This window comes from Pseudopodoces humilis, chromosome 19, assembly GCF_049639895.1.
Source record: "Pseudopodoces humilis isolate 2021_Gansu_Grassland_sample_001 chromosome 19, ASM4963989v1, whole genome shotgun sequence".
NCBI lineage: Eukaryota > Metazoa > Chordata > Aves > Passeriformes > Paridae > Pseudopodoces > Pseudopodoces humilis.
Genome location: NC_142218.1, coordinates 11,752,309 through 11,778,503, shown reverse-complemented (window position 1 = coordinate 11,778,503; position 26,195 = coordinate 11,752,309). Strand labels below are relative to the sequence as shown.

Sequence of the window (26,195 nt, the reverse complement as noted above, 5' to 3'; positions counted from 1 at the left end):
ACATTTCATTCTGATTTAATAAGTTCCTAATTTTGTGGGGTTTTTTTCAAGATTCTGAAGTGCCTATGAAGAACAGCCCGTAGTAAAGTATTGTTCCCAGTTTAGCTGTACTTCATTTTTTTAATCAAATCTTTTTCTTTAGTGGATAAACTCACAAGATTAGAAAAGCCTCTTGAACTCCCTTATGTTTAGTTTGGCAAATGTCCCACACACAATTACCCACAGAGACCTACTTTTAAAAGACCTTTATTAAGGCTGTACAAAGTCAAGCACTCAGGAGTTAGGAAATGGCAGAACCAGTTTTGTGCACTGAGTTTGGGGAGTACATTGCAGTGTCTGATCATTTCAGTGATTAAAAAGTGAGCTGAAGCTGCTCAGAAATTGTCCAAATCTGTCCAGCTTTGTGTGCCTGGACTTGGAGAACCCTAATTTCTCTTAACTTTCATATAAATAGGTTTTTAAAATGTGAGCTTCCAACGTGGCACCGTGGTGTTGGGTGTAACCCACGTGTGTGTCAGGGGGGAATTCTTTGTGTTCCGTGTGTGGATCCCCATTCTTGACCTGAGCTCCTGGCGTGGTGGGGAGGAACTCAGAGCTGAAGCAGCAATTTCTGTTTCCACATTTCGCTGGGAGGCCACACACAAGTGTGATTGGAGCCAGGAATCTCTGCCTCAGTGCTGAGCCCAAAGGAGCATTTCTGTGGGGGCTGAAGGCTCTGCTGCCCAATCTCCCTGCTGCTCTGTTCTGCCTGAGCTGTCAAATCTCACTCCATTCCCTCCCTCAGTGCTTTGGTCCAGGCCAAGTCATCCTTGTTCCTTCACTGCTCCTTGGCACAGAAAGGCCTGTTCAGCTGAGCATCTTTAAATGCTGTTCTTCCCTGCTGCCTCTTTTCCATCTGGGTCTCTTTCTTCCCATCACCCTCCCAGGCTTGCTCTTCCCTGCCCGCCCGTCCCAGAAGAGGCCCAGGGAGCCCTGGCTGCCCCAGGCTGCCTGGCAGGGCTCTCTCTCCCTTGGCATGGAGATCTGACTGCTCCTGGATGCCTTTCCCCATCCCACACAGCCACTCACCTCCTGATTCCTCTTTTCTTCCTCTTCACTCTTTGTGGAGTTTGGAGCAACGAGTCTTGTCACCCATATCCTTTCTGCCTCCAGCTTCCTCCTGCTGTTCCAGTGCAGTGCATTTATTTATTCCAAGTGGAGTGTTTCTCAAAGCAGTAGCACAGTGCTGTTAATGTATCCAAAAGTGCTTCAGATTTTTTTTATTTCATTTTATCCAGGAAATCTAGAATGCATAAATGCATTCCAAGGTATTTTAAACAGGGAGGCATGAAGGTGGTTAATTGGAAAAATAAGTTACTGTTAATTGAGCTGTGTGTCGGACCCAGGACTGTTTGTCTGGCAGACTTGGCTCACACTTTAAACTTCTGCACCTGCTAAAGAAGCAGAAAATTGGAAAGGCAGCTTGTCTGAGGAGATTGTGATATTAAAGAAGGTACTGAAGGCTCAGTCTCAGTGCAGGAAGCCAGAAAATTGTTTGAGACTTTGGAAATTAGTTTATTTTTGCTTTTTGGAGTGGTTAAAAAAAGATTAATCTTTGGAAAATGTATTCTAAGAGAAGTGAATGTGGAAGAGTTTACTAAGACCCACGTGTGTTTCCATCTACTTCCAGCACACATTGGCTTGGGTTTCCTTCACAGGGACAGTAAAAAGGTATTTATTTGTTTTGTAGTAGAAAGCAACCCAGTAGTCAGGTTTAAAGCTCCTGGTCTATGTCCTAGACCTGTTCTTCTGATGCAGTGTTAGACATGAAAGATGAAATTATTTGGGTTTGTCTTGTTTATGCCAGATAATGATAAATGAATGTCAGAACTGAGGTTGGGATCCTGATTGCAGTGGAGCTCAGCAGACAGCCATGTGAGCTGCTAATAGATGTAATTGGTGCTTCAAAAGGGCATAGCTGAGCAAATTTCATATCAGAACTGAAAGCACAGAGGAAATTAGATGAAAAACTGAAGTAGAATTGACAGTTTTCTAACTGAAAGGTATTAAATGGCCAAAAAAACAATAATTTTGCAATTGAGAAGGGGGACAACTTTGGCTAACTGCCCATCCTGCTTCAGTGATGAAATGAGGGGAAAAATTAGATGGAAAGCAATATAAAACAAATAAGAAAAAGGGAAGCAGACAGCAATCCATTCAAAATGGGAGTTGGGAAATGTAGAAAATAAGGAAAGCACAACCCAAAGGAAAAGAAAAACGTGGGCTGGAATGCTTGGAGAGGGTGATGAAGACTGAAGTTCAGAGGAAATTGCGATAGGGTAAGAACTGTTAATAAATAGATGCAGGAGATAAAACCTAGGGGTGATGTAAGAGAACTGGAAAGGTGGTATCATTCCTTAGCAATGCTCAGGATTAAAAATTTAGAGTTTTTAATTCAGTAATTTTGATCAGTGTTGGCAAGGGAGGAGCCTGGGGCAGTGTCTGAGCTGCTGCTGCTGGGGGTGGTCAGTGGGTCAGGACAGTGGGACCCCCTGGAAAGGGATGGAAGAGGAGATGGATGTTCCTGACAGAGCTTGGTGTAAGTCCTTTCATTGTGTCTTTTGGGTTTCAGTTCTCTTTGGGATCAGAGTGAGCTGGGTCTGTCAGGGCCCTGCAGAGCTCCCTGACAATCACACGCTGCTGCACTTCAAAGAGAACCACAATGAAATGGGGATGCCCAAAGAAGGGGTGTGGGGGACCTGGAGGTTCAGTGGTTCCAGAGCACTGAGGACAGAACACAGGGACAAAATCACTACTGATAAAACATAACAAAAATATCCACAGCCAGGACCAGAATGAATAACAGCTCCACGTACGTTCCCAGTGCAGTCCCAGAGTAAAAGCCTAATGAATACGAATGTGTTCTTGTTTTTAATTACTGTTAGCTGCAAGTGATTATCCTTCTGTATGTCTCAGCTGGGAGAGCTGGGAATTTTGGATGCAATTTGGATACTTACATTCTACAAGAGAAGCTGAGTAATTGGAATGGATGCAAAAAAAAAAAAAAAAATTCAGAAATTACTGGTGGAGTGTGAAAATGCCTTAGAGAGGGTGAGAGAAAACTCAGTTGGCTGAGTTTTTCTACCAGAATTGAGACTGTCTTGATTACAGTGCACTAGTCCCTTCACAGGCAGAAAATACTGCTCACTACAGCTCTCTGATCTTAAAAAGCAACACAAGAATCACCAACTGGCAGTCAAAGCCAGGCAAATTCAAATTGGGAAAAGGCACAAATTCTTAAGAGAGAATAACTCTGTAATTTAGGAATGTGTCTTCAAAAACTGTGAACAGAACAATAAAAGTTACGATATTTATGCAAATAGCTCTTTCATGGGTTTTTTTCCTCTCAGAGGTGTACTTAGAGGGGGAAAGAGGAGGCTCCTGATGAGGTTTCACAGGGAAGTTCAGCCAGCAGAGCAGTGGGGCACTGGTGCTGCTGGGGCCAGTGGTGCCTGAGCTGCTGCAGGGCAGAGCTTTCCCCAGGGCTTGTTGCTAACATTGCATAAGTGTGTGATGGTGTTTCACATCATGTTAATCCCATCCCCACCTGGAAAGGATCTGTGCCCTTGTAAGAACTTTTACACCATGCAGGACCTGGACACTTGTTGAGTTTAATTAATTTCCATGGTGTGTAAATTAAAGAAAGTATCTGCACACAAACCTGATTCATGGGGGTAAATGTAGGGCAGGAATTACCTTACATTGCCTTGTCCCTCCTCTACCCACGCTCCAAAGGCAGCACAAGGCTGTTTCCTGTTCCTGCCATGGACATCTGTGTCCTGCAGAACGGGTGGGTACCTGTGCTGATGGGAGCCACTGGAGCCTTTCCTGGGCTGTGGTGAACACAGTGATGGGAAGCTCCTGAAGGAAAAGTTCTGCCAGTGCATGGCTTACAGGAGGTGCAGCTGAACTGCCCAGGACTTGCCCCAGTTCACAGCATCCTAATGGAAACATCCCCAAGGAGACACCACCTTCTCTGAGCCATGGATCTCCATGCAGCAGCAGGGAACAAAGCACAACCAACAAGACTGGAAATAAGATTTGCCTGCTGAAGTCTCCAGGGATTAGGGAGAGAACCCAAGGCAAAGCAGCCAAGCCTGGCCCTTTCGTGTATCACCCTTAAGTAGAGCTGTTTATGTACATGACTAATATTGGATCATGCCTGGAACATGTGAACATGCTGACAACATTTATGTCACAACTGTAATGCATTTAATAAGCATCTCATTTGAATTATTAATGTACAGATCCCCCCAACGTATTTTTGTGTTATAAATGCCATAATTTATCTAAGTACAAGCTGCAAGTTCGTAAATACAGCATTAAGAAGGTGGCTATTGCATAGCTGCTTTAACAAAATATCTTTTGTGGGTAAGATATATAGGCTTATTTGGAGAGGATTTAGCTGCTGGAGAAGGGCTTCTCAAGGAAGTTATATGACGCTTAGCTGCAGCAGACAGGGAATATAATTTCATAGTTTGTCCTGCTTGTCAGGAGGAATCAGTTTGACCTGACTGTGCTGTCTGATCTGAGCATCTCTTCAGCTCATTGTTCACCAGAGGCAGATTTATAAAACATCTGTACAGGAATGAGGCTGGAAGTGACACTTTGAGAGGAGAGCTGGATTAACAACTGCTGTGCCAGAAACTGAAAAAAAGGCAGTGAAAATACATGGCTGGTGAGGGGTCTTTCCCTTCCCAAGGTGCGTGGTGATGGTGCCTGTGCCGGGCACAGCAGCAGTGACATGGGGACACTCCTGATGTCTCACAGCCAGGCCAGCACTGCACTGGAGAGCTGGAGTAACACAGCAGGCATGCAGTGCTGCAGCCAGGGAATGCTGAGGCTTGGAGCTGTTGTGCACAGAAGTGTTTTCCATTGATTGTAATCTATGCCCAGGGTCAGGTGGAAAAGTTGAGCCCTCTGTGAGGGCTGTTCTGGGCATCTCGAAGTGCAAATATTGTTTGTGGGTCCCTGTGTGTGACATACACAGGCAAAGTGCAGAAAATATCTGTAAACTGCAAGAGGCATGTGAACCGTGCCCTTCTCAAGAACACTTGACTGTTTATTGCTGACTGACTTTGCAGATTAAATTTGCATGAACAGCAAAAAGGAGTGTGATGGGAGGGAACTTAACCTCAAAGAAACTCAGCAGCCAACACTTTGGATGTTTGAATTACATCTGAATCAAGCTGTTGATTAAATCTTAGCAATGTCAAAAGCTCAAAGCAGCAATTTTAATTGATGTCACTTTTTTCCCCCTTCATGTTGCTAAATTATCTGTTGCAATGTGCAGTGCATCCGTGTCAGTACATTAAATTTGCACGCAAGGAGGGGAGATTAGGCAATAAAGCCACAGGACAAACAGTGTGGAGTCAGGCATATCTCCTTGGCTTCATTCACTATTGGGTGTTTTTAAAAAGTGTTTCCAAATCTGAGTAAAACTGATTCCAGATGTGCTCATTTGAAGGATATAAAAATCACGCTAGCACCAAGATTTATCTGAATTCTGCTCTGTACCTGAAGAGATAACTAGTCCCACCTTAAAAACAGAAGTGCTATAAACAATAAAAAGGCCACAGGCAAAGGTTTTAGTGCTTTGATCCCATTAGCATCCTTTCTTCCCACGTATTTCAGACTAATGTAGTTGGAGAATTCCTCTGAGGCTGCAGCACACTGGATCAGAGGGGCCTGGTAGGACGTGGGTCGCTTGTCGGGGCTGTCGGGGCTGGAGCCGTCCGTGGGCCGCTCCCCGATGTAGAGGAGGCTGCGCTCCTGCGTGTCCCGCTCCGTTTTGAACAGTTCATACTCGGTGTGGGGCAGCTTGATGCCCAGAGCCAAACATCCGTTCGTGGGTGTTATATCCTGCTCCACCCCGGCGCTCCAGGAGCCCGCCAAGCCACAGCTGCCCGGTTCCGAGGAGTTGAGCATCACCACGGTCAGCTGGTCCAGCGGTGTCACCCGAGCCTGGGTGACTTTAAAAGCCAGCTCGGTGCCACCCCGCACCTTGGAGGAGGGGATGCCCTGCGTGTAGTGCCCGGAGGCGTAGATGGTGAACGTGGGCTGCCTGCAGAGCGGGTCGGAGTAGTGATAGTAATGCCCTTCCCAGGTATGGTTGTTGCCGTGGAATGTGAAGTACCTGGTGAGGAAGAGCACGGCCGGCCGGACCTCGCAGTGGGTGCTGACCCAGCTGCCGCTGAGCTGCATGGGCAGCGCGGCTCTGGCGGGCAGGATCGGGGGATGGTGCTCATCGGCCCTGGAGATAACCCCACACGCCGGGCAAGGGTGCACATGGTGCTGCAGGAGACAGAAAATAACAGCTCTGCTAACTGGGAAAAAAAATAATCAAAAAAAAATCCAAAAAAACCTTCCAGAATATTTCAAAAGCTGCGACTCCCCTCGTTCGCAGCAGGGTGCGGAACTGCGGGGAGCTTGGCAGAGGCTGCCGAGCAGATTAAGGGAGATAAAGCGCTGTCCTGCGCTTTGCTATTCTGGTAGCTGAAGGACACCGGGCTGTGCCCTGCGGCCGCCCCGTGCTGGGGCTGCTGAGGACAGCCCGAGGAGGAGCCCAGGGCAAGGGCAGAGCCGCCGGCAGGACGGGGAGCGCTCCCTCGGGACATCCAGGGTGTTCCCCATCAGTTTTCCATGGTGAGGATGAGGATGCTGGGCGGTGCCAGAACAGAACGACGCCGCGGTTTTTGGGAATGAAGGAGGCTGTGACACCTGGCCGTGGGGAGCTCCTGGGGCTGCAGCATCTCCAGGACAGCCCAAGGTGTTCTGCCTCCCCCACTCCCCGTTCCTGCTCGTGTTCCCACATCCACGGGAGGACCGGAATGAGCCGGGAGGGGAGGGAGGGAGGGGGACGTGGAGTTTTCCCAGCAGCCAGAACGGGAGAAGAAAAGGACCCTCTGCACAAGGAGGCTCTGACCTTCGCTTCCCCGCCGGTGCAGAGCTCTGAGTCAAACCAGCCTTGCCCCTGATCCGGTGCCAGCAGGGGTTTTGTGTAGCTTGGAAATTTTTCTTGTACTTCATATATCACAACTGATTTATTTTTAAATAAGCAGGGTTGGAACATTATATAATTTTCTAGAACACGAGCTAATCTTTACTGAACTGTCATAGGCAAGAAGGTTAAATAACTCAGTAGTTAACTGTAGGGTGGGTAATTTACATGCAAGTTGATTGGAGTCTACTGTAATTTAGTCATTTTCAGCTTGCTTTACTGCTACTGTCACAGTAATGAGTGCTGACAGTACACAGTACATTATGGCTAAATAATCCCAGAAGTTGGCAAATATATATGCTCTCCTTAGGCAGGAAATTCTTTGATAATGAAAGGTAATTTGGGGAGAATGGGTTTCTTTAAAACAGATATAAATTTAAGGGAAAAAGAGTGATATTTTCATAAAGAGAGTTAAAAAGTAATTCCTGACATAGCTGTCTAACTTACTAGCACAGGCAAATGGATGTCAATTCACAGAAAATAAAATTTTTCAAAAAAATATTAAAAAAAAAGAAAAATCCTGTGTCCAATAAAATTATCACTATGGACATGGAGCCAAAACCCTTACTTGCTTAAACCAGTCGTGTGAAGTTATTTCTAATGTATGGCAGCTTCTAATTATCGCCAAGTGGTGACATCATGTGCGGGTCCATTGGAGAGCTGTTGGCTGATTAATTACAGGGCTGCATTCAGAGAGTGAATTTCAGTATCTTTAGGTTTGGTTTTAAATTAACTTTTAGAAGTGTTTATGTTTACCATCTGGTTTTGCTCAGATATATGGTTTTGGCCTAAGATAACACAAGTTTAACCAATTTGAGAATGTTACTTTTGAGAGGGAGAGGGGTGTTGCTCTGTGCATTTCAAAGTTCAGTTGGTGTAGTTCAAGGTGCGGGGAAATGTTGCCCCAAAATAATGTATTTTCATTTATTTCCCTTCTATCTGAGAAAGTTCAGAGAGGTTTTTTCACCTCATCTCACTGCGCCACCATTTCTGATTTGATCAGTTTCGATTCAAATGGAAAGCTGCTTTCCTGGGAACAAACTAAGCTGCTATAAAACAGAAAATAAAATAGAATAAAAGGCAACCAAGTCTGCTGCTCAGTTTTACGTACGTCAAAATGGAAGTCTGATTTTTGTGTAATAACATTATTGTATTGGGGACAAGTTCCTGTGCAACTGGCATTACACCAAGGGCTGAAGAGTTAACTGCAGATCCCTTGTTCCCCTCAGCCTGGAGCACACCCCAAGGAGCAAGGAGAGGGCAGGGCAGATGAAGGAAGGGCAGATGAAGGAAAGGCAGAGCAGATGAAGGCAGGGCAGATGAAGGAAGGGCAGAGCAGATGAAGGATGGACAGGGCAGATGAAGGATGGACAGGGCAGATGAAGGATGGACAGGGCAGATGAAGGATGGACAGGGCAGATGAAGGATGGACAGGGCAGATGAAGAAAGGGCAGATGAAGGAAGGGCAGAGCAGATGGGCTCTAACAATGGACAGCCTGAAGCCTTCACTGACTTTGGTGCGGGAAACAAGGAAACTGCATTTCCTAGGAAAAGACGGCCAAACAAAAGCTGTCCAGGCCCATGTCAGTGCAGGCTTGTTTCCCATGATGGTTTTGCTGAGCTTTCACCCACCCCGGTCCTGCTCTCTCAGGAAGGCACAGGATGAACATTCCCCGGAGAACCCGGGATCCCAGCCCTGCAGCCCCGCACCGCCTCACCCATGTGTCCTTAGGGCTGAGGGGGCCAAGTGCTGCAAGGCGCTACTTGGACAGTCAGGGAATTGCTGGCAAAGCCCTGATTCAGTGAGGGGATTGTGCAAAAGCCTCATCCTTACCAGGGCGTTCTGCATGGGGCGCTGGTAGCCGGTGGGGCGGTAGTGCAGCCTCTCCCCCCAGTCCGTGTGGATGTCCCCCAGGTACAGCTCCTCCACCAGCCGACTCCCGCTCTGCTGCGGCTGCAGCAGGGGCTGGAAGTGCCTCTCCACACGCACCAGGCTCAGCTCGTGCATGGCGAAGCCCAGGGCCGCGGTGCAGTCGCGCTCCGTCCTGGCGCTCAGCACCTCGTACAGGGCTCCGGGCGCCCAGGAGCGCCCCGGAGGCAGGAACCCGCGGCAGCCCTCGCCAGAGGTCTGGTTGATCCACGAGGTCACCTCCCGCATGGCCTTCTGGCTGTGGAACACGATGCCCACTTTGTGGAGGTGGTAGTCGGCCTCGGTGGCCCCGCGGGTGATCCAGGAGGCCTGGCGCAGCCGGAGCTTGCCCTTGATGACCAGCGAGTAGGAGGGGTCGCGGCAGGACGGGTCCCAGTAGTAGAACTGGAGAGCCTTGAAGAGCCGGTTGGTGTAGAACAGGTAGGATCGGGTCAGGAACTCGGGGCCCGGCCGCACCTCACACCTGTGGGGAAGGCAGTGCTGAGCCAGAACGGGGAGAAATCGCTCCCAGGACAGCCGGGTGCGGGAGAGGGGCGAGCAGAGGTGGGAGCAGCTTCCTGGACAAGAGTCTCCCACACATGGTGGCCGCCCTTGGGTGATTTCATAATCTGGGCATCTGCTACCCAACAGTGAGAGTGATGGACAGAGGATCTTACACTTCACACACCCACAGGGAGGAGTGCGGAGGGCAGCAGGAACCAGGGCTGATCTGCCCATTCGAGCTGCATCCCGATGGGGAAGCAACAGGAGGCTCTAGGGATAGCCGGGGGTCCCAGCCCTCCTCCACGTGGGAATGAGGGCTTGGGGACGGGGAGAAGGAAACTCTCTTCTTGTTGCCTGACAGTTTGCTGTACCGGGGTTGGGCAGGGGCTGCGCTGAGGGGCTGGAGCCTCTTGGGGTCCATTCTGAGGTCCTCCGGGGGTCTGGGGATGCGTTCCCAGTGGATGGGGGTGCCTTCCCAGGAAAACGAGATGGCTTACCCGGGGTGTTAAGGGCGAGTTCCCGGGGATCTGGGGCGCTTTGAGATGGATGTACCTCCCCATGGTATGGGGTGTCTTCCCCGTGCTTTTAGGGCCGCATTGTCATGGGAGCGGGGCGCATTCCTAGGGCCTGGGGGTACCTTGCCAGAGGTTTGGGGTGCCTTGCCCGGGGTTTGGGGTGCCTTGCCCGGGGTTTGGGGTGCCTTACCCGGTGGAGACCCAGCGCCCCTCCAGGCGGGGCGGCAGCCGCGCAGCGATCCCGGCGCTGTCCTGCAGGTGGCGCAGCTGCTGGCGGCAGTGCGGCTCCGCGGCCGCGCAGGCTGCGGGACACGAGGGGAGCGGGGTCAGCCCGCGGGGAGCGCGGCGCGAAGCCCCAGGATCGCCGAACCCCCCGCAAAATGAACGGACCCCGGGCGGGCTCGCTCAGCAGCAGACTCTTAGCTAAGGGCACGGGGTTTTTTATTTCACTCAAGTTTTCCGACTTGAGTTTCATCTGAATCCAACTGGTTTTTAGATGAAATCTTCAAATAAAACCGAGCATTCTTTGTTCGTGTTCTCCCCCTCTCATGCTATTGTCGAGGCAGTGGCTGGAACGGGGAATTACAGCATGGGAACGCTGGCCTCGCCTGTCGCCCGCCATAAGGACAGTAATTCTGTCACTTACCTCATTTCCCATAACAACGGATGTTATTGGCTTAGGGAATGTGTGAACACTCAGCTAAATCCTGAAGACCTTTGCATGCACACACATATATGCACATATATCCCTATACATTATTCACTCTTTACTTAAGCACTCTGTGGCGCTCATTACGGGCCCGCTTCTCTAAGAAACTTGGGATTTCCCTCTTCATGGGAATGAGCTCTTGGTAAAGCTCCCCTTGGAAACCCCACTGATTCTCTGTGGTACAACTGACCCTGGTCCCAGTAGAGCTCAGCCCAGCCAGGGCTTTATGAGCCCAGATGGAGTTTGTTTGCTCCAGCTGTACTTTGAATTTTACCCAGGAGTGTGCTGGACATTTTGAAGCCAACTTTTATTCACTCCATACCAATGTTAGGACACAGGTTGCTTTCCAGCCTGCCTATCAGCTGGAACAAAAGATCCAACATCTATGTGTCACCTTCCGCAGAATGAGAATGTGAAAGGTTTGCACACCCCATGCCACCGTCAAGGAGATGAAGACACAGAGTCACAATATACAAGCTCTGGACCAAGCCAAGTGGGAATTTGGTAATTAAATGTCTGCTGTGCAAGTCAGAGGCTCCTGGTGAGGGAGCCCCACTAAATCCCCTCTAAAAGGAGAGGGATTCCTACTCAACAACTTCAGACCTTTATCTGATGGACAAATTCAGTCACTTCACTATGGTGCTGCCATTTGTGAAGGTTTTACAAGTCACTCAAAGTGTATTTGTGTAGACTTAAGCACACAAAGCCTTAAGCACACAAAAAGAATAAACACGGAAGCCCCCAGTGAAGCAGAAGAGCAGTTCCCAAAGGCCAGGGAAACCAGCCTTGCATTTTCTGGTACCTCACCCTTCACTGGAGTGCATGAAACAGCTGCAAAGACACATTATTAGAGTTCAGGGCTCTTCTGGGAGCAGACTCACAACTGCACTGCTCTTACCATCCTTAAGGGCTGGGTGAGGTGAGCAGGCACAGACAGCCCCTTCACAATTGCTTGCACACGTGCTTCCTAAAATGCAGTTCCTGTGATTCTTCATGTGAAAATAGAAAACTATGGGATGATAAAACCCACTGCTATTAGTTAAACCTCTAATTTGGCAGCTGCAGCATGTGTAAGGTACCCCATGGGTGCCTATTTAGGAGAGCCATTAGGAGCTGGGGATCTGTATCCTCATCCCAGCCCTGCCATGACTTTGCTCTGTGGTCCTGTGTGCGCCCTACTCCCAGGACTTTTTTTTAAACTCATGTACAGAATATGCCAAGATTCATTTGACTGCCCTAAGAAGCCTAAATACTGAAGAGTCATCAGAACAAGGGCAGTCCAAACTGAGCCACACTTCAAAAAACCACAAAATTATTATCCTAGAGAATACAGTAAACTAAGAAATAACTGTATTTGTATTAGAGGTAATAATGGACATAAGGGTCAGATTTCCTCTTGCCCATAACCACAGAAAGACTCCAGAGGTATCAATGCAGTCTACAGATACACAGAATGCAGCTATAAAATATACACAATATAACCCAGTCAACTCACAAACTGAGCTCTGTGTGTTTATTGCAGCAGAAGCTTCAATATCTCACTGAACCCTTCGTGCTACTCTTGGCAGAAACACTAATAAGTCTACATTGTTTGGGAGCAAAGACGCTTTGGGAATGCAATCACTGCATTTTGACACATTCAATACAAATGGGAATTTTTATAATCAGGATCAAACTTCATGGGAAAAGGGAAAAAAAGAAAGAATAAAAAGCCTCCAGAATGTAAATATTTGACATGATGGGAATTCCTAGGGATTTTGTCTTACTTAATTGTGCATAAGACTCCAAGCTGGATGCATCCTCCAACCAAAAGCTATTGGCTTGTGTCCAGATTTTGTGGCTGCTTATTTCTCTCTCAAATACTCCAGCCCCACCAGATCCAACATCCTTTCAAGCTGGAAAAGTTCAGTCCCAGACCTAAAATCTGCAGTTAGAGCACTTCTCTCTTCCAAGAGCAGCATAAAGTGGCTGTCATTCATATGTCACTCTTACTCAGCCCCTGGTAAAGTGCATCAGAGCAGCACATCAGAGCAGCTTCTCTGTCTTAAGAGAGACACAAATTAATTGCTCTACGGAGTTCTCAGGTAGGAGGAAGGAATTATTCACAATTCATCTTCAAGACAAAAATCCTCATTCATAGGAAAATCTAAAAAAAAGGCCTAACTGTGATCTCTTCCCCTCACTCTCTCTGCCGTCTGTCTGTATCGATTAACCACAAACATTTCCAGAGAGCTCCCCAGCACAGCACTTAGACAAAACAGGGGCTTTTCCCAGCTTTCCAGTGTGTGCTGCATCCCAAAGACTGGCCCAAAGCCTTGGAGCAAGAGGGCTGCACAAGCAGGCAGGCAGAAGTGGCAGAGCCAGGAGCTGTTTGTCATGGCAATCAGCACAAACCAGATCAAGCCTTGAGCAAACAGCACCAGCAGCAACTGCTGACCAACAATTCCATCCCTCATTTGTATAAACCACTTTCAGGAAAATCAGATCAAATAGAATCAAATGATAAGAAGGGCAGAACTGGAAATTCTCAAATTCTCCTCACAGTAAATTGTTGGTAAAATTAAGGTGAAAGATTCCAAGGCAATGGCCAAGCCTGGAAACGAGAGCCTTGTGCTACACATGTGCTGTGTGCTCCAGATGCAGAGCCACTTCTCACTTCTAAAGGAAAAAACCATCAACCAAGACAGAAATGCTGTCATATTCCTCCTTGGAAACAAATCTTGTTTGTGCTCCCCCAAGCAGATTGACTCTGGAAAAAAGCAAAGTTGAGTCACACATCTGTTTCTTCATAAATGGAGGAGAAAATGCATATATTACAGTTTGCAACAAATTAGTTACTGTGGATCAGCTCTTCTCCAGAGCTAGATTGTTTAATCTGTTACATGTTTTTGCCTCCTATGGCCAGAATTTAGCATTTCCATTTATAATTCCAATGCTGCAGTTAGTCACCCATTCACAGGGATAAGATCAGGGCCTGAAGTCATGGAGCATTACACATTTCTTCATTTAGAGATGACATAAAACCTTTGATATTTTCTGAGGAATGTTCAGACTAGAAAGAAATAGACTATAAGAAATGTATCAATATATTTTGCATAACTGAATTATATTTTTCCACACAAACTTCATTAACACAGGAAAACAGTGTTTCTTTAGCATTTTTCTCTCCTGAGAGCACACAGAATGGATTTTGGGTTAGCCACTAAAGGAATAAGCATTCTTTTAAAAGCAAAAAAACCCAGTTGTATTTAGCAAATCAATTTTTCTTGCATTTGTGTGAAGATTAAGTTAGTGGTGCTTTTAATTCACTCAGAAAAAGGCATTTCGAAGTGAACAGCTCTGTGGGAAGAGATAAATTTTATATTATAATATTACAAAGTTATAAAATTTAAATATAACCCACTGGGGATGGAAAGCTGTATCACAGCAGAACCTTGCATTTGCCTATATGCAAACTGAACACAGTTTAGGACAGGAATTAAGCACATGCTTAAGTCTAATTGGTTTCAGTGAAACTTAAGCATGTGCTTGAAATTAAGCCAGTGCATGAGCATTTTTCCTGATTAGTAATGCCTCCCTGAACTGAAGCCAGAATGTGGTCAAGTGGTTGAGGGAGAATGCCAGTGCTTTCACTGGAGCACTGTTTGGTTTCTGGAAAAGTATTTCTATTATTCATCCCTTCTCTTATTTGTCTATAAAATGGGTATATTCAAATGTAGCTGTTTCACCAGTCTGGTGCTCAGTTCATGATATTCATAAAATGCTTTGAATTCACTAAATGTTTCTAAGTTATGCCTTCAGGGCTGGCACAGTAACTCTATTGCCCATAAACTATCATTGCAGAGCATCACCTTGAGTTTCCTCTGCACAGCTGAGCATAATCATACATGAAATTCTGCAGATCCTGAGAGGAAACTCGGCTGACTTAAAAGTCACAAGTAGCTTAGGATTTTAGAGAAGTTTTCAAAACATACTTTCACCACATAATTTTAGCACAATGGCAAACGAGTTCAGACATCCCATTCTATGGTTTTAGCCTGTCTTTGTGCTAAGGCTGTGAACACAGCCTGATCTGTCTCATATCCACAATTAAAATAGTGAAGGGCTTGTGGTGAGTTGCCTGGAGGTTTTAAGGCACTTAGAGAAGTAAATATTTTGCTCTTGGAATCATGGAATCATGTATTTTTCTTGTTAAGTGTCATGTCCAGTGACAGATGACATGACAGATGGGATTTGTGGTAGGGAAGGGGAGGAAGGAGAAGTACCTCAAAGATCTTCTTCAGTATAAACTGCATTCAAATAAAACAGCTTCTTAAAACTGCCTCTCTCTCTGTTTACCCCAAAGACAGCCAAGCCTAACACTGTAAATGGGATTCAAGGGCTTGGTACCAGTTTTACTGGAATCTGTAAATAGGAAAGGTCCCCTCAGCACCTTATTCAGAAGATGCCCATCCCCATAAACTGACAGTAAACATTCAGTTTGAGGAAAGAAGGTGAAATGGGATAGGGGAATGGTTTGGGTTGGAAGGGACCTTACAGATCATGATATTCTCAAATTGGGTGAACTAAGCAGGACATGTAAGAGCTGGCACAAAGGACTTGTGATGACAAACCAAAGCACAAGAGCCAGATGTGAGTCCACCCTCCCAAGAGCTCTCCTGCAGTTCATACTCACCAAAACACCACTCTTAGGTTACACAACAGAGCTCTGCTCACAACATCCTTGCTGTCCTGACAGACAGGAGCCATTTCACTTTATGTCCCTCTCTCTCACCCCCAGATGCTGCACAGACTCAGACAAGTCTATGTTTTTTCTACAGCTGAACTGGCCAGTGTCAAAAGATTTACTGGAGAACAGAGCAGCAATTCCATGCAGCCCAATGGCCCCAGCTGGCCCAGCCACTGTGGTCAGCTCAGGGATAGCTGGCCTTTAGTTCAGAGCCCGTCCTGTGCCAGCCCTGCACTGGGCAGACCAGCCAGGGGCAGGAGAGAGGGCAAGAGGGTTGAGAACAGGATCCTGCTGTGAGCCAAAATCTGAGAACTCACACCATTAACATGCTGACTTGTTAAGTCACATCATGACTTGTGTTAAACTCTAATCAGTACTGCCATGTAAGTTTGGCACAGGTATCTATGTAACCAAAACCCAAAAGAAAACAAAGGGAAGAAAGGTGATGTTAGAGCTTTTTCACTTGAGACCTGCTGAAAGTTTGAATTTCAGTTTGGTGAGATAGGTGAGACCACAGTGAGATCTCTAACTCCCTGTGTACCTAAACAATGAGAGGCTGGGGAGAGCACATGGGGGGAAGCATTTGTTTTCCAAAACAAAAGCAAGACAATTCAGTTTGAGGCTGAACAATACCCTGGGAGTACTATCATGACTCAGTTAAATTCTAACCAGAATTCACATTCGTACCAAATGGCAAATATTACATCTATATTCCTTAATTCAGATGAGTTGGAAAGCCAACAGAAAAAACAGAATATGGTTGTGAAATTAATGTCACACTGTTGTTTTGAATATATAGAGCACCCATGAAGGTTTTGGCAATGTCCCTGAACCCCTGCACAGACATTTTATTAGTGGCTATCGTGGCCATTTTTAATAGTGATGGCTAAGCATATTTTTTCCTGGAGTGCTTTGAAGAGCAGAACCAGTAATCAGCCATGGCTTGGCTATAAAATGTCAACCTCATTTCAAATGTCTAAATCACTCACATGGACCAGGAGTGCAGAGAGGACCACCCACCACATAATATTAACATAAGTACAGCGTTTACCCAAAGCAAAATGAGCAACTGGAACTGGCGGGAGTTGAGAGTAGAACAACAAAAAAATTATGAGGGGGTGGGAGAGATTGAGTTACAAAGGAAGATTAAAAGAGCAGAGTACATATAGCCTGGCTGAGCAAGATGGATATGATAACAGCCTATAAATATTCACAAAGCACAAACACCAAGGAAAGGAAGGAATTCCTTGCAGTGAATAAAAAGATTCTGTTGGGAATGAATGAAGAGAGAAAAAACATGTGGCTGGTATGGCAGGGTGAACTTCTCGAGGCACAATGTAGTAGGCAATGTAAGTCCACTTGCTTGGCAGGATTTTGAGGGATTGAGCAAAGCATTAGTTCAGCAGGGAACAACCCGCTCTTGGCAGGGAGCTGGCAGGATAATCTGAGTGGCCTTTCAGTCTCCCACTGCCATGGAGCCGTCCCAGTTCCCTGCTCCCACGGGGGACAGCTGCTCTCCTGTGTAAGCACATTGTTCACTGCCCTGCTCTGGCCTTCATGGGACTAGAAACAAGGGCTGGATGCACAAAGGCATTTAGGGATGTAGAGACCTAAGCAACTGCACTAGGTACTAAACTGCTGGACACAGTTGGGAATCCCAGCAGGTCCCTGCCATGTCAAGTACTCACTGTTGAAAATCTAAGTCCAGGAAATTAGGTTATAAACCCACTAAAGCAAGAACAATCCTTTTGTTCTCTCTTTATTTAGCACCTAACACAACAGGACTCTTGGCGCTGCTGCAAGGATACTGTTTATAGTAATAAAAATAGGATCTAATAGGATCTAATATTCTGAGGCTACTTGGCTCCTGCAAAGCCAAGGATGAGAAGGACATTTAAAAGCAGCCATAGCAGAAGGTATCCTCAGGAAAAAAGCTCTGCAGGAAGGAGGGAAATTGAACCAGAGCTCACACTAGCAACATACACACGTTTAACTTAGAGTCACAAGTGACCACAGAAAAAGGTTACTTGTTCAGCTGGAGCACAGAACTAAAGTTACTTCTAACATGTGTTTTGGGGTCTGGGTGTGGTTTCTAGATAGCCTGAAATTTCAGTCTACTGTTTTGCCTGTCCACATTAGCCAAGTTTTGATGTGTTCCAGTTTTCCTAAGCTCTGCCGACAGATGCTAAAATCAAAGCTGACATTCAACCTACGTGCTGCATAATCTAATAACAGGACTTGTGCTACTCAAAACTAACAAACTCTGGGAGCTTTTCTGCAGCAAAAACTTGCTGCCATTTATATTTTCATCCGTCTTTTCCAGGCAGCCTAACTAGGAAATTTTTTTTTTTTTTCCTCTGAAAAGCTTTAAAAATAACGTCATTGTGTTTTTGTACCAACAGGGGAGAGCCAAGCCATAACCTGCCGTGTCCAGCACTTGTGGATTTAGTGAGAGTGTGAACACGGTGAATCCAATTGTCTCAGTGGGGAGCTTGGTGTATACATTGATCCCAGAGTGCCAGGAGAAAGCTGTTTCCAAAGACCACAGTCTTGGAATTAAACAAGGCCAAAATGTCACACATTTGTCAGTGTTTCTTATTAACCCAGGAGAAAACATGGGGGACTTTTTCAGTGCTTGACAAACACTCAAGTTTAAAGCATTACTTTAAAATCTAAACTCAAGCAAATATCTGCAAGCACTCTGTGGTGAGACTTCTGTTAATTTACATCCCCTCACACCAGATCTAACTAGAGAGCTGTTGTTGCACCAATCCAAATATCTGCCTAACAGTGCCACAGGAGCTGAGCTTCTCTGCAATATTCAGTTTCAGCTGCATTCAAACCATGATGATTCAATAAGCTATTCACTGAAAATGAGAAAACACCACTATGAAAGCCACAATTATCACACCATCACCCTGCTAAAACTCAAAAATAATGATGGATTTCAACCCTCTTACCACTTAACACCCTGAAGTTCTGAAATTTCAAATAGATATCAGAGCTTCTTTTCTAAGACACAGAAACAGAACTTTTCTAATTATGCATTTTAAACCAGGAGACCTTTAAACTCCTTAAAGAAAAAAAATCCCACAGATTACAGTTTACTAACCCCTCAGATCTTACACAATTTAAAATGGCAAGAGAAGGAGCTGTTCTATGAATCATATTTTCAGTTTCTGGCAGCACTCTTAGCCTACAGAAGAAGGGTTACACATTGAAATTCTCACGTTCTCACTGTCAGTTTTTTGGGATTATTATATCTGAGATAGACCATCTTAAAATCAGGAAGTTTCTCTTCTTTCATACCTTTATCTTCCTCAGCAAATGAGTAAGAAAACCAAACCACTTGTGTAAGAGCACTGTATAGGTGCTTCCTAATTTTCAGGTTGATTTTAGCGGTGATTTTATCTCACCCATGAAAGCGTTGTCTTTATAGATGACATATGCTCTGTTGTGGGGAAACACAGGATCCCACTGAAAGCAAAACCTCTTTCCAAACTTTGTTCTGCCAGATGCAGCCTCCCCTAGCACTGGATTCCAGCTTTGGTTTTCTTCACAGCAATTTCTGGCTTTTGAAAATCTCCTTACTCAACAATTTGTGCTTGTGGGGAAAATATAGAAACCACACAATATTTTTTTCACTTGTGCTGTTTTTACATCTCAGCCCTGTTTTTATCTATATCCATATACTTTGAAACGTGGCTAACCCTGTAATTATTGAAAAAACAAATAGAGTCATATCACACGATCCAGCATAGCACATTAGTTGTTGATTTTTTTTGGCCAGCTTGAGAAATGAAGAATAAAAACCACCAACTTGGTAAAAAAAAATTAGCTAAGTAAACATATACATAAATATTTGAACCAAAGACAATGATGTTGTTTTAATAGTAAGAACAGATATAGTATTGTGTAAATAGACATACATCTCCATGCCGAATGTTGTTCTATCACTTATGGGATTCTCTTGCTAATCTCTTAACTGAATGCAACTGGTGATCTTATCTTACCTCAACACTGTCACTTTCAAACTTAAAAATAAACACTGAAAAAAAGAACAGATCATTTATGTTAAATCATGTAGGAGAAGCTACACATGAAAAATATCAGCACAATGTTATTGGAATGTAGACTTTAATAAAAGCTTAGGTAAAACTCAGCAAGTCTCTGGGGACATTTCCAGGAATGAGTGATACTTTTCTGGAGGAGACTCCAAAGTCAGATCTAGTTACCTAACTAAAGTGGTTTTTCAACTAATTATGCACTGGTGTCATGCTCATGCTAATGTTCAGCCTTATGCAAAATGCAGAATGCCAGTCTTGCTCACAGTGAGCAAAGCTTGCTTTGATTTTAATGAGTTCTGGGTCTGACTTACGTATTTAAACAGTTATTTTGAGGTTCAGTTTCTGTTCTTACTGAAAGCACTGGAAATTCTCTCACTGGTATCAGAAGCAAGAAGCAGTAAGTTTAGGTTAGACTGGACTAAGAGAAACTGCATGAGGTTTTAAGAAAGAATTATTCTAATTAGACTTCAGTGAGTAAACTTACACAATGCAGTATAACAGATCCCTGAGCAGAGCAACTTGAGCTAATAAGATACTTAGAGAATTCATATATCTCAGCTTTATTTTGCAAACAGCACACGACAAAGATCCCACAGGAGAACAGGAAAGTAACTCTACAGAAGTGCCGTGCTCAGAGATTTCTGTCTATAGTCTGGTCCTTTACACTTAATACAAGTAATGTCCAATAGCTGTCACTACATGGTTCCCTTGCCTTGATCACCAAGCCCTGACCTGGAGTGGCAAGCCAGTGTGGTTTGCTGCCCAAAACCTCAGATGAGTGAACTAAGTGATAGAAAGAGCAGTAGGAACCAGGTGCCTGTATTTTTAGTGTCCTGGCTGCACAGGGCCCTCAGGGACGCCGTCCCAGCCCTTCCTTTCACCTGTCCCTTCTGCTCAGGAGTCTCAACCAAGGGTCTTCTATGCATTTCCTAGGAAAATACTGTCTGAGGATGGAGGAGTGTCCCCCAGACACTGTTGCTTGTTGTAAACAGAAATAATCATATGTTTTTCTCATAGCACAGTTGCCTTTGTTCTCCCACATGGTCTCTTAAGCCAGAACCTTTTCTTCTGAAACTGCTCCAAGAACCGTGGGGTTGAAAGATGCCTTTCTGAAAGGGAGCTGCAAGGATGCAGCTTGAGCTGCTCCGACAGCCTTTCTGCACAGCTGGGGCTCAGTGTCACATCCCTGGAGCAGGAGACTACTTGTGAGGTTGTCCCTTGCCAGGGCAGGTGCTGGATCCTCCCAGGGAGAATTCCCAACTCCAGTGAAAATCACGTCTAAGCCCTTCCTGCAGCTAAACTCTGCTCGATGCTCTCCGTGCACCACACTCGGGACAGGAACCGAGCTGCGGAGGCAAAGGGGATGGATGCTCGTCGGTCTCTGGGGAGGGGGCAGCGACCCCAACCACTCCGGGAGCCTCGGGTAGGAGGCAGAGGCTAAGCCCCAGCCCAGCACCTCCCCGGGCAGCTCAGCACCAGACCGCCAGCCCTTCTGGCATCCCCGCACAGCGCTCACTCGGAAGAGGCTTCAGGGGTTCTGTCCCCGCTCCCGGCTCCACAGCTCGGGGGCAGCAACCGGGGGCTCCCGGGTCCCATCGGGACGCTCCCTGCCCGTCCCTGCCCCAGCGAGCGGCGGCCGCGGGCGCACGGCGGGGAAACCCTGTCCGGGCCGGACGGGCACCGAGGCTGAGGGAAACCCTGTCCGGCCCGGGCGGGCACCGAGGGTGACCCGGGCAGGGAGCGGCGAGCGGGGAGCTCCGGGCGCCAGGTGCCTCATATACAGGCACCGCGGTATCCCCGTCCCGGCGCCGGCCCCACTGCGACCCGCCGTGCGACCTCCTTGCCCCCTCCTCGCCGCTACTTTGCACCCTCTTGCACTCCCCTTGCATTTTCCTGCATCCTCCTCCACAGCCCCCTGCGCTCTCCTCGCACACTTCTTGCACAGTCCTCTCCGTCCCTCTGCACTCCCCATGAAGTCAGTCCCGCTGCAGTCCAACTCCTTGCACCCTCCTGCACGCTCCTGCCCCTTCGCTGTGCCCGCAGGGGTGAGGGAGATGACGGGGAGCCTCATGAGGGTACGACCCCGACTCCGCCACCCGCTCGCCCTCCCGTCCTCTCGCCGCGGGACGGCACCGGCCGCCGGTAGCACCTACCTACGAGCAGCCCTGCGAGCCACCAGCACCGGACCATGGTGCCCGCTGTGTGTCCCGGCAGAGGCGCGATCGCCGCCGTTGCCCGCGGAGCTCAGCGGGGCGCGGCGCCCGGTGGTGCAGCCATGGGCCGCCTCCGGCGCTCCGGTGCCCGCGGCGGCGGCACCCTGGCTTCAGCCCGCAGCCGTCCCGCTCAGCCCGAGCCTTGCCAAGGGATGAAGGGGGGGGGGCGAAAAAAGAAAAGTATGTATTTTAAAATAAAGCACTGCAGCCCACCCCGCCTTCGCCGCGGAGCGCGTCCCCCCGGCTGCGGATGGCTTTAATGGAGCTTGGCAGCCACAGGTTCCCGCTGCCAGAAGAGGTGGAGACTCCGCCGCCTGCGCCCCACATGCGGCCGCGCACCGCACACGCGGGGGGGGAGGAGGAGGAGGAGGAGAAGGAGGAGGAGAAGGGCAGCCCCGGCCCGTCACCACAGACCGAGGTCAGCACCCGCCTCAAGACTGGCGCTTCCCCTCAGGGACCGGCTCCACCTCACCCCACCTGCGGCGGCCCCCGAGGTCTTGTAGGCCGATGGCGGGCTCGGGCCGGGTCTGCGCTGTGGGGCGCCATGAGGGGATCATTCCTCTCATCCCACGCCACGAGGGGATCGTCCCTCTTATCGCATCGCACGAGGGGATAGTGTCGTCACCCCTGTGCCATGAGGGGATCGTCCCTCTATCCCCAGGCCATGAGGGGATTCGCCCCCCATCCCCACAGCCTGGTCCCCCTGCACACTGTGTCCCTGGCACCCTCAGACCCTCCATTATCCCCAGGGGCACCAGAAGAATGGGGTAAATCCTAAATCCCTTAAAAACCCTCTTAACACTACACAATGAAATACAGAACCCTTTGAGGGCAAGTCGGAATGCCCACCTCAGATGGTGCTTGCCCATGCCAGCCACTCCCTCTCCGTTCCCCAAACCAGGCGTGTGGGACAGGGCTGTGATTGAGGAACTCAGCTCTTGGTATGAAGCAAAGCACAAATCTGAACTTAGATGTGTCTGGGACAGAACAACACTTTTCTTTGTATCGGTGAGTATCGATGAACCATATTGTTCACTCCCTTCGAGCACATAAAACAACGCCTGTGTCCTGTAGTGTGCGGGCTCAGCCGCCTTTGGAAACAGTGAGGGAAGAGGCTGAGCTGCCATGGCTCTGCCAGGTCAACATTTATGGTGCTGGCACTAAAGGCTGAAGTTTAATGCATTTTTCCAGACTCAAAAACTAGTTTCAGTTTTTGCAAATGAGGCAAAGAAATCAAAACACATGTATGCCCTCAGCAGAACCTCAGGACCCTGCACACTCACTTTTCCTGGTGAAACTGGCTGTTTCACCAAATAAAAGGAAACTTTAGGGGAAAATAAGGAAGCTCGTCTCCAAGTTCACAGCAGTATTCCTGCTGATTGCAGTGGGGAGAAGTTGAGGCCTGATTCCAGAGTCCCATATTTGCAGGACCTTCAGCGTGCCGGGGTGAGGTCTCACTGAAATGGGTTTAATGACTTTGTCAAAAATAATGCATAACATCTTTAATGCAAAGTGGGACAAACTTATCTGTCACTGTGCATAAAGAATTAAAGTTTAATGATTCTTGCCAAGATAAAAAAATAACAAAGTCCATTTGTAATGCAGACACTCCTTTTTCTAGCTGATGTTTTTATCTCTTTTTGTTTCTCAAATTCCCCAAACTAGTCATTCTCGGTAAATGTCCAAACCACTGCGGTTTTATTATATTTACAAATACATAAATTCTCATATGCATAGACAAAAAAAGTTGTTCTATATAATGGTAATAGAGAAAGAAATAATTTTGCAAGAAATTTTCTTTACTAAGCAGCACTTACTCTTTTCAGGCACAGCCAACTTAAATGAGAAAAAAAATGGAATAGACAATCTTCTGCCACTAACAAACTTTATTTTGGCTACACACCTCTCATTTGACACTTCCAGCCTCTAACAATAATCTCCTTAATTTCTTTCACAGTATTTAAAAGCATTTTTTTGGGGGGGAAGGAATGAAACCAACGCAGAGTAGTTTTCACGCAGGTGTCTGAAAATTTTAATAATCATATGTAAACCATCGCAAGCTTTTATCACATATCAGACCCACAGGGCATAGTGATAGATTTCATTCATCTGGCCTCTTTCATCCCTGCGGCTCCCAAGGGACCTTATCAAAGTAACCGAGCCATGAGCACTTCTTTTTTTTGGGGGGAAGAATTCCTCCCGCCACCCTGGTGCTGCAGAGCTGCCCGAGCCCAGCAATGCAGCTGTTCGGCCTCGCACTGCCCCAGGAGGATAAGAGTGCCACAGCCTGTTAGAAATACCAGGAGGATTTAGACAGGCGATGGAGTCTTCCAACCTGGAAGTCTGCCAGGACATCAGGCTTGCATTCTCAGCTCGTGTAAAAATTGCTGGGTAATCTTCGGCTCCTGCGGAGGACCAGCAATGTAAAAATGCCTATAATTTTTATTATCTAATAATTACAGGCTACCTGCTGGGCAAAGCACGTGGAGGGAGACAAATGAGTGCAAATAGCCTGCAATTCCAGCAGAACTATGTGGCCTGATTTATGCATTCAAAGAGAATAAAAGCTGCTCCTATTCTGATTCAGGGGCACTTTACTCGCAGTGCTGTAAATACTAACACAGCTGCAGGGTAACTGGGAACCAGACCAAGGTGTTTTTACATTAGCCATGCTTCACTTGCCTGGCACCTTGTGTGATATTCATTCCTGTGCAAAACAGGTACAGAATATTTGAACTCAGGATCATGCACTCTTGTTAGCTATACAGGGCATTGAGTTGTCCAGTTCCCAAAGGCCAAATATTTTCTCTTCCCCTTGCCAGAACAGCAAGGATAGGCAACCACACGTGAAGGCAGCAGGCCAGGAAACCAAAGATTGATCAGCCAACAGCTCTGGAAGTTCTGTTGTCTGAAAAGAAAGGTCCACTGAGTAGGGACTTGGGTCCCCAAAAAGTCCTATCCATAAATCATAGAAATGCCATTTCTGTCTCTAAGAGGGAATACAAAGGGATGCAGTGGGTGACCTGGAAGTGCTGAGTATATGCATTTACCACTAATATTTCCCTTGTAGAACCACTTGTGTTCTACTTCAGTTTCAGAGGTGTATATTATGGGCAGTTGGAAATCACCCTAGCAGCTTTCTAGGATAGCCTTTAGGTTTAGATGCAAGACTACTATGAAATATCAGTGAAGGTACAATATTAAAGATCTTTCTTGAAATTCAGACTCTGTTTTCATCCAGGTGATTTCAGCTGCTGTGGATGGTCACCTGTAAAACGTTCTGCTTCAGAATAGACTTTAAAGACACAGCCAACATCTTAATGCTTGTGGATGACTTCTAATTACAGCTCCTTGTGTCAGGTCTCTGCCAAGAATAGATGGAATTGAATAATATATCCCTCTTTTGGGGCACCTGTGGGGGAAGAGCTAGGTGTCCCTTATGGAACTTCATTGAATCTCATTGGGAGACTCTGGAGGGAGCTATATCCATTTAACACTCTTAGGCTCACCAACAGATGGACCATGATGCACAGTTGGAGGGTGGGGACTGAAAAAAAAAGTTTAAAAAATGGTATAAAAATAAACAAATCTGGAAAAGATTCTTGAATTTCTCAGGGGTGGAAAAAATAAGGTGGAAATACTATTCCTTTCACTTCTAAATAAAAACAGTTAATATGTGCAGAGGATTCTTCATGAGAAATACAATGTGCAGATTCTTTTTTAATTAACTCAAAACATTTAGAGGAAGGTAGTGGCATCTTCCCCTTAGGGACACTGGAGCCATGGAGGATATGTCTTGCTCAGATATGTGAAAGGTGCCATCAGGGCCTGTCTCAGGGTGTTCCCCAGCTGGAATGGGTGGTAACAAGTAGAAATGAATACCCTGTTTCTCTCAACTCAGCACAGAGCAATACTTCCATGCTGTATTATTTCCACGCTCCTCACCATTCGTAAAGAAAGCATAACATTGTCCTTCTTGATCACCCATAATTTCTTACACCAGCCTGATTTTGAGCAGGTAATTCCCTCTCACTTTTCCATGATTGGCAGCAGCCTGTTTGGACTTGGCCATTTGAGGTTTGGTGGATAAAGACAGAGTTTTGGTTGTCTTTACCAGCCACCTTAGATGAGCAGTGAAGGAAGTAGCACCTTCCTTTAGCCTGTTACTTTGCACTATTCACTAAGAAATAGTATTTTTAAAAAATATTGCAGAGTCATGCAATGCATACCCAGTGCATTTTACAGAGCAACAATAGAAAAATGTGAATAAACCTTGCAGAGCACCTGGCTCAGTGTATGTATTTATATATTAAAAAGCACTGGAGTATTATTTACATGCTTAGCTGGAGTTTGTCCTTTCTAGAGAAGTCTGGGCTGCTACCTGTTATACTTGGCTCACGATGATTTAAATAAGAATTTATAGGCCCTAAACCATCTGCAAAATGTCCCAGCTCTTCAAGGCCAATGTAAATGCAGTGAGGGGGGAAAACCGCAGAAAGAAAAGGTTAAC

At 46.7% G+C, this 26,195-nt stretch overlaps 1 protein-coding gene across 1 annotated transcript; it reads right to left on the bottom strand.

The window, feature by feature from the left end:
* Positions 1–4,228: 4,228 nt before the first annotated feature.
* APCDD1L (APC down-regulated 1 like) lies at positions 4,229–22,017 on the bottom strand. Its single transcript, XM_088064388.1, has 4 exons — positions 21,626–22,017; positions 10,158–10,269; positions 8,874–9,432; positions 4,229–6,333 (listed from the first exon to the last, which is right to left on the bottom strand). The coding sequence occupies exons 1-4, from the start codon at positions 21,660–21,662 to the stop codon at positions 5,569–5,571; spliced, it is 1,473 nt and encodes a 490-aa protein (XP_087920514.1). The 5' UTR covers positions 21,663–22,017; the 3' UTR covers positions 4,229–5,568.
* Positions 22,018–26,195: the final 4,178 nt, after the last annotated feature.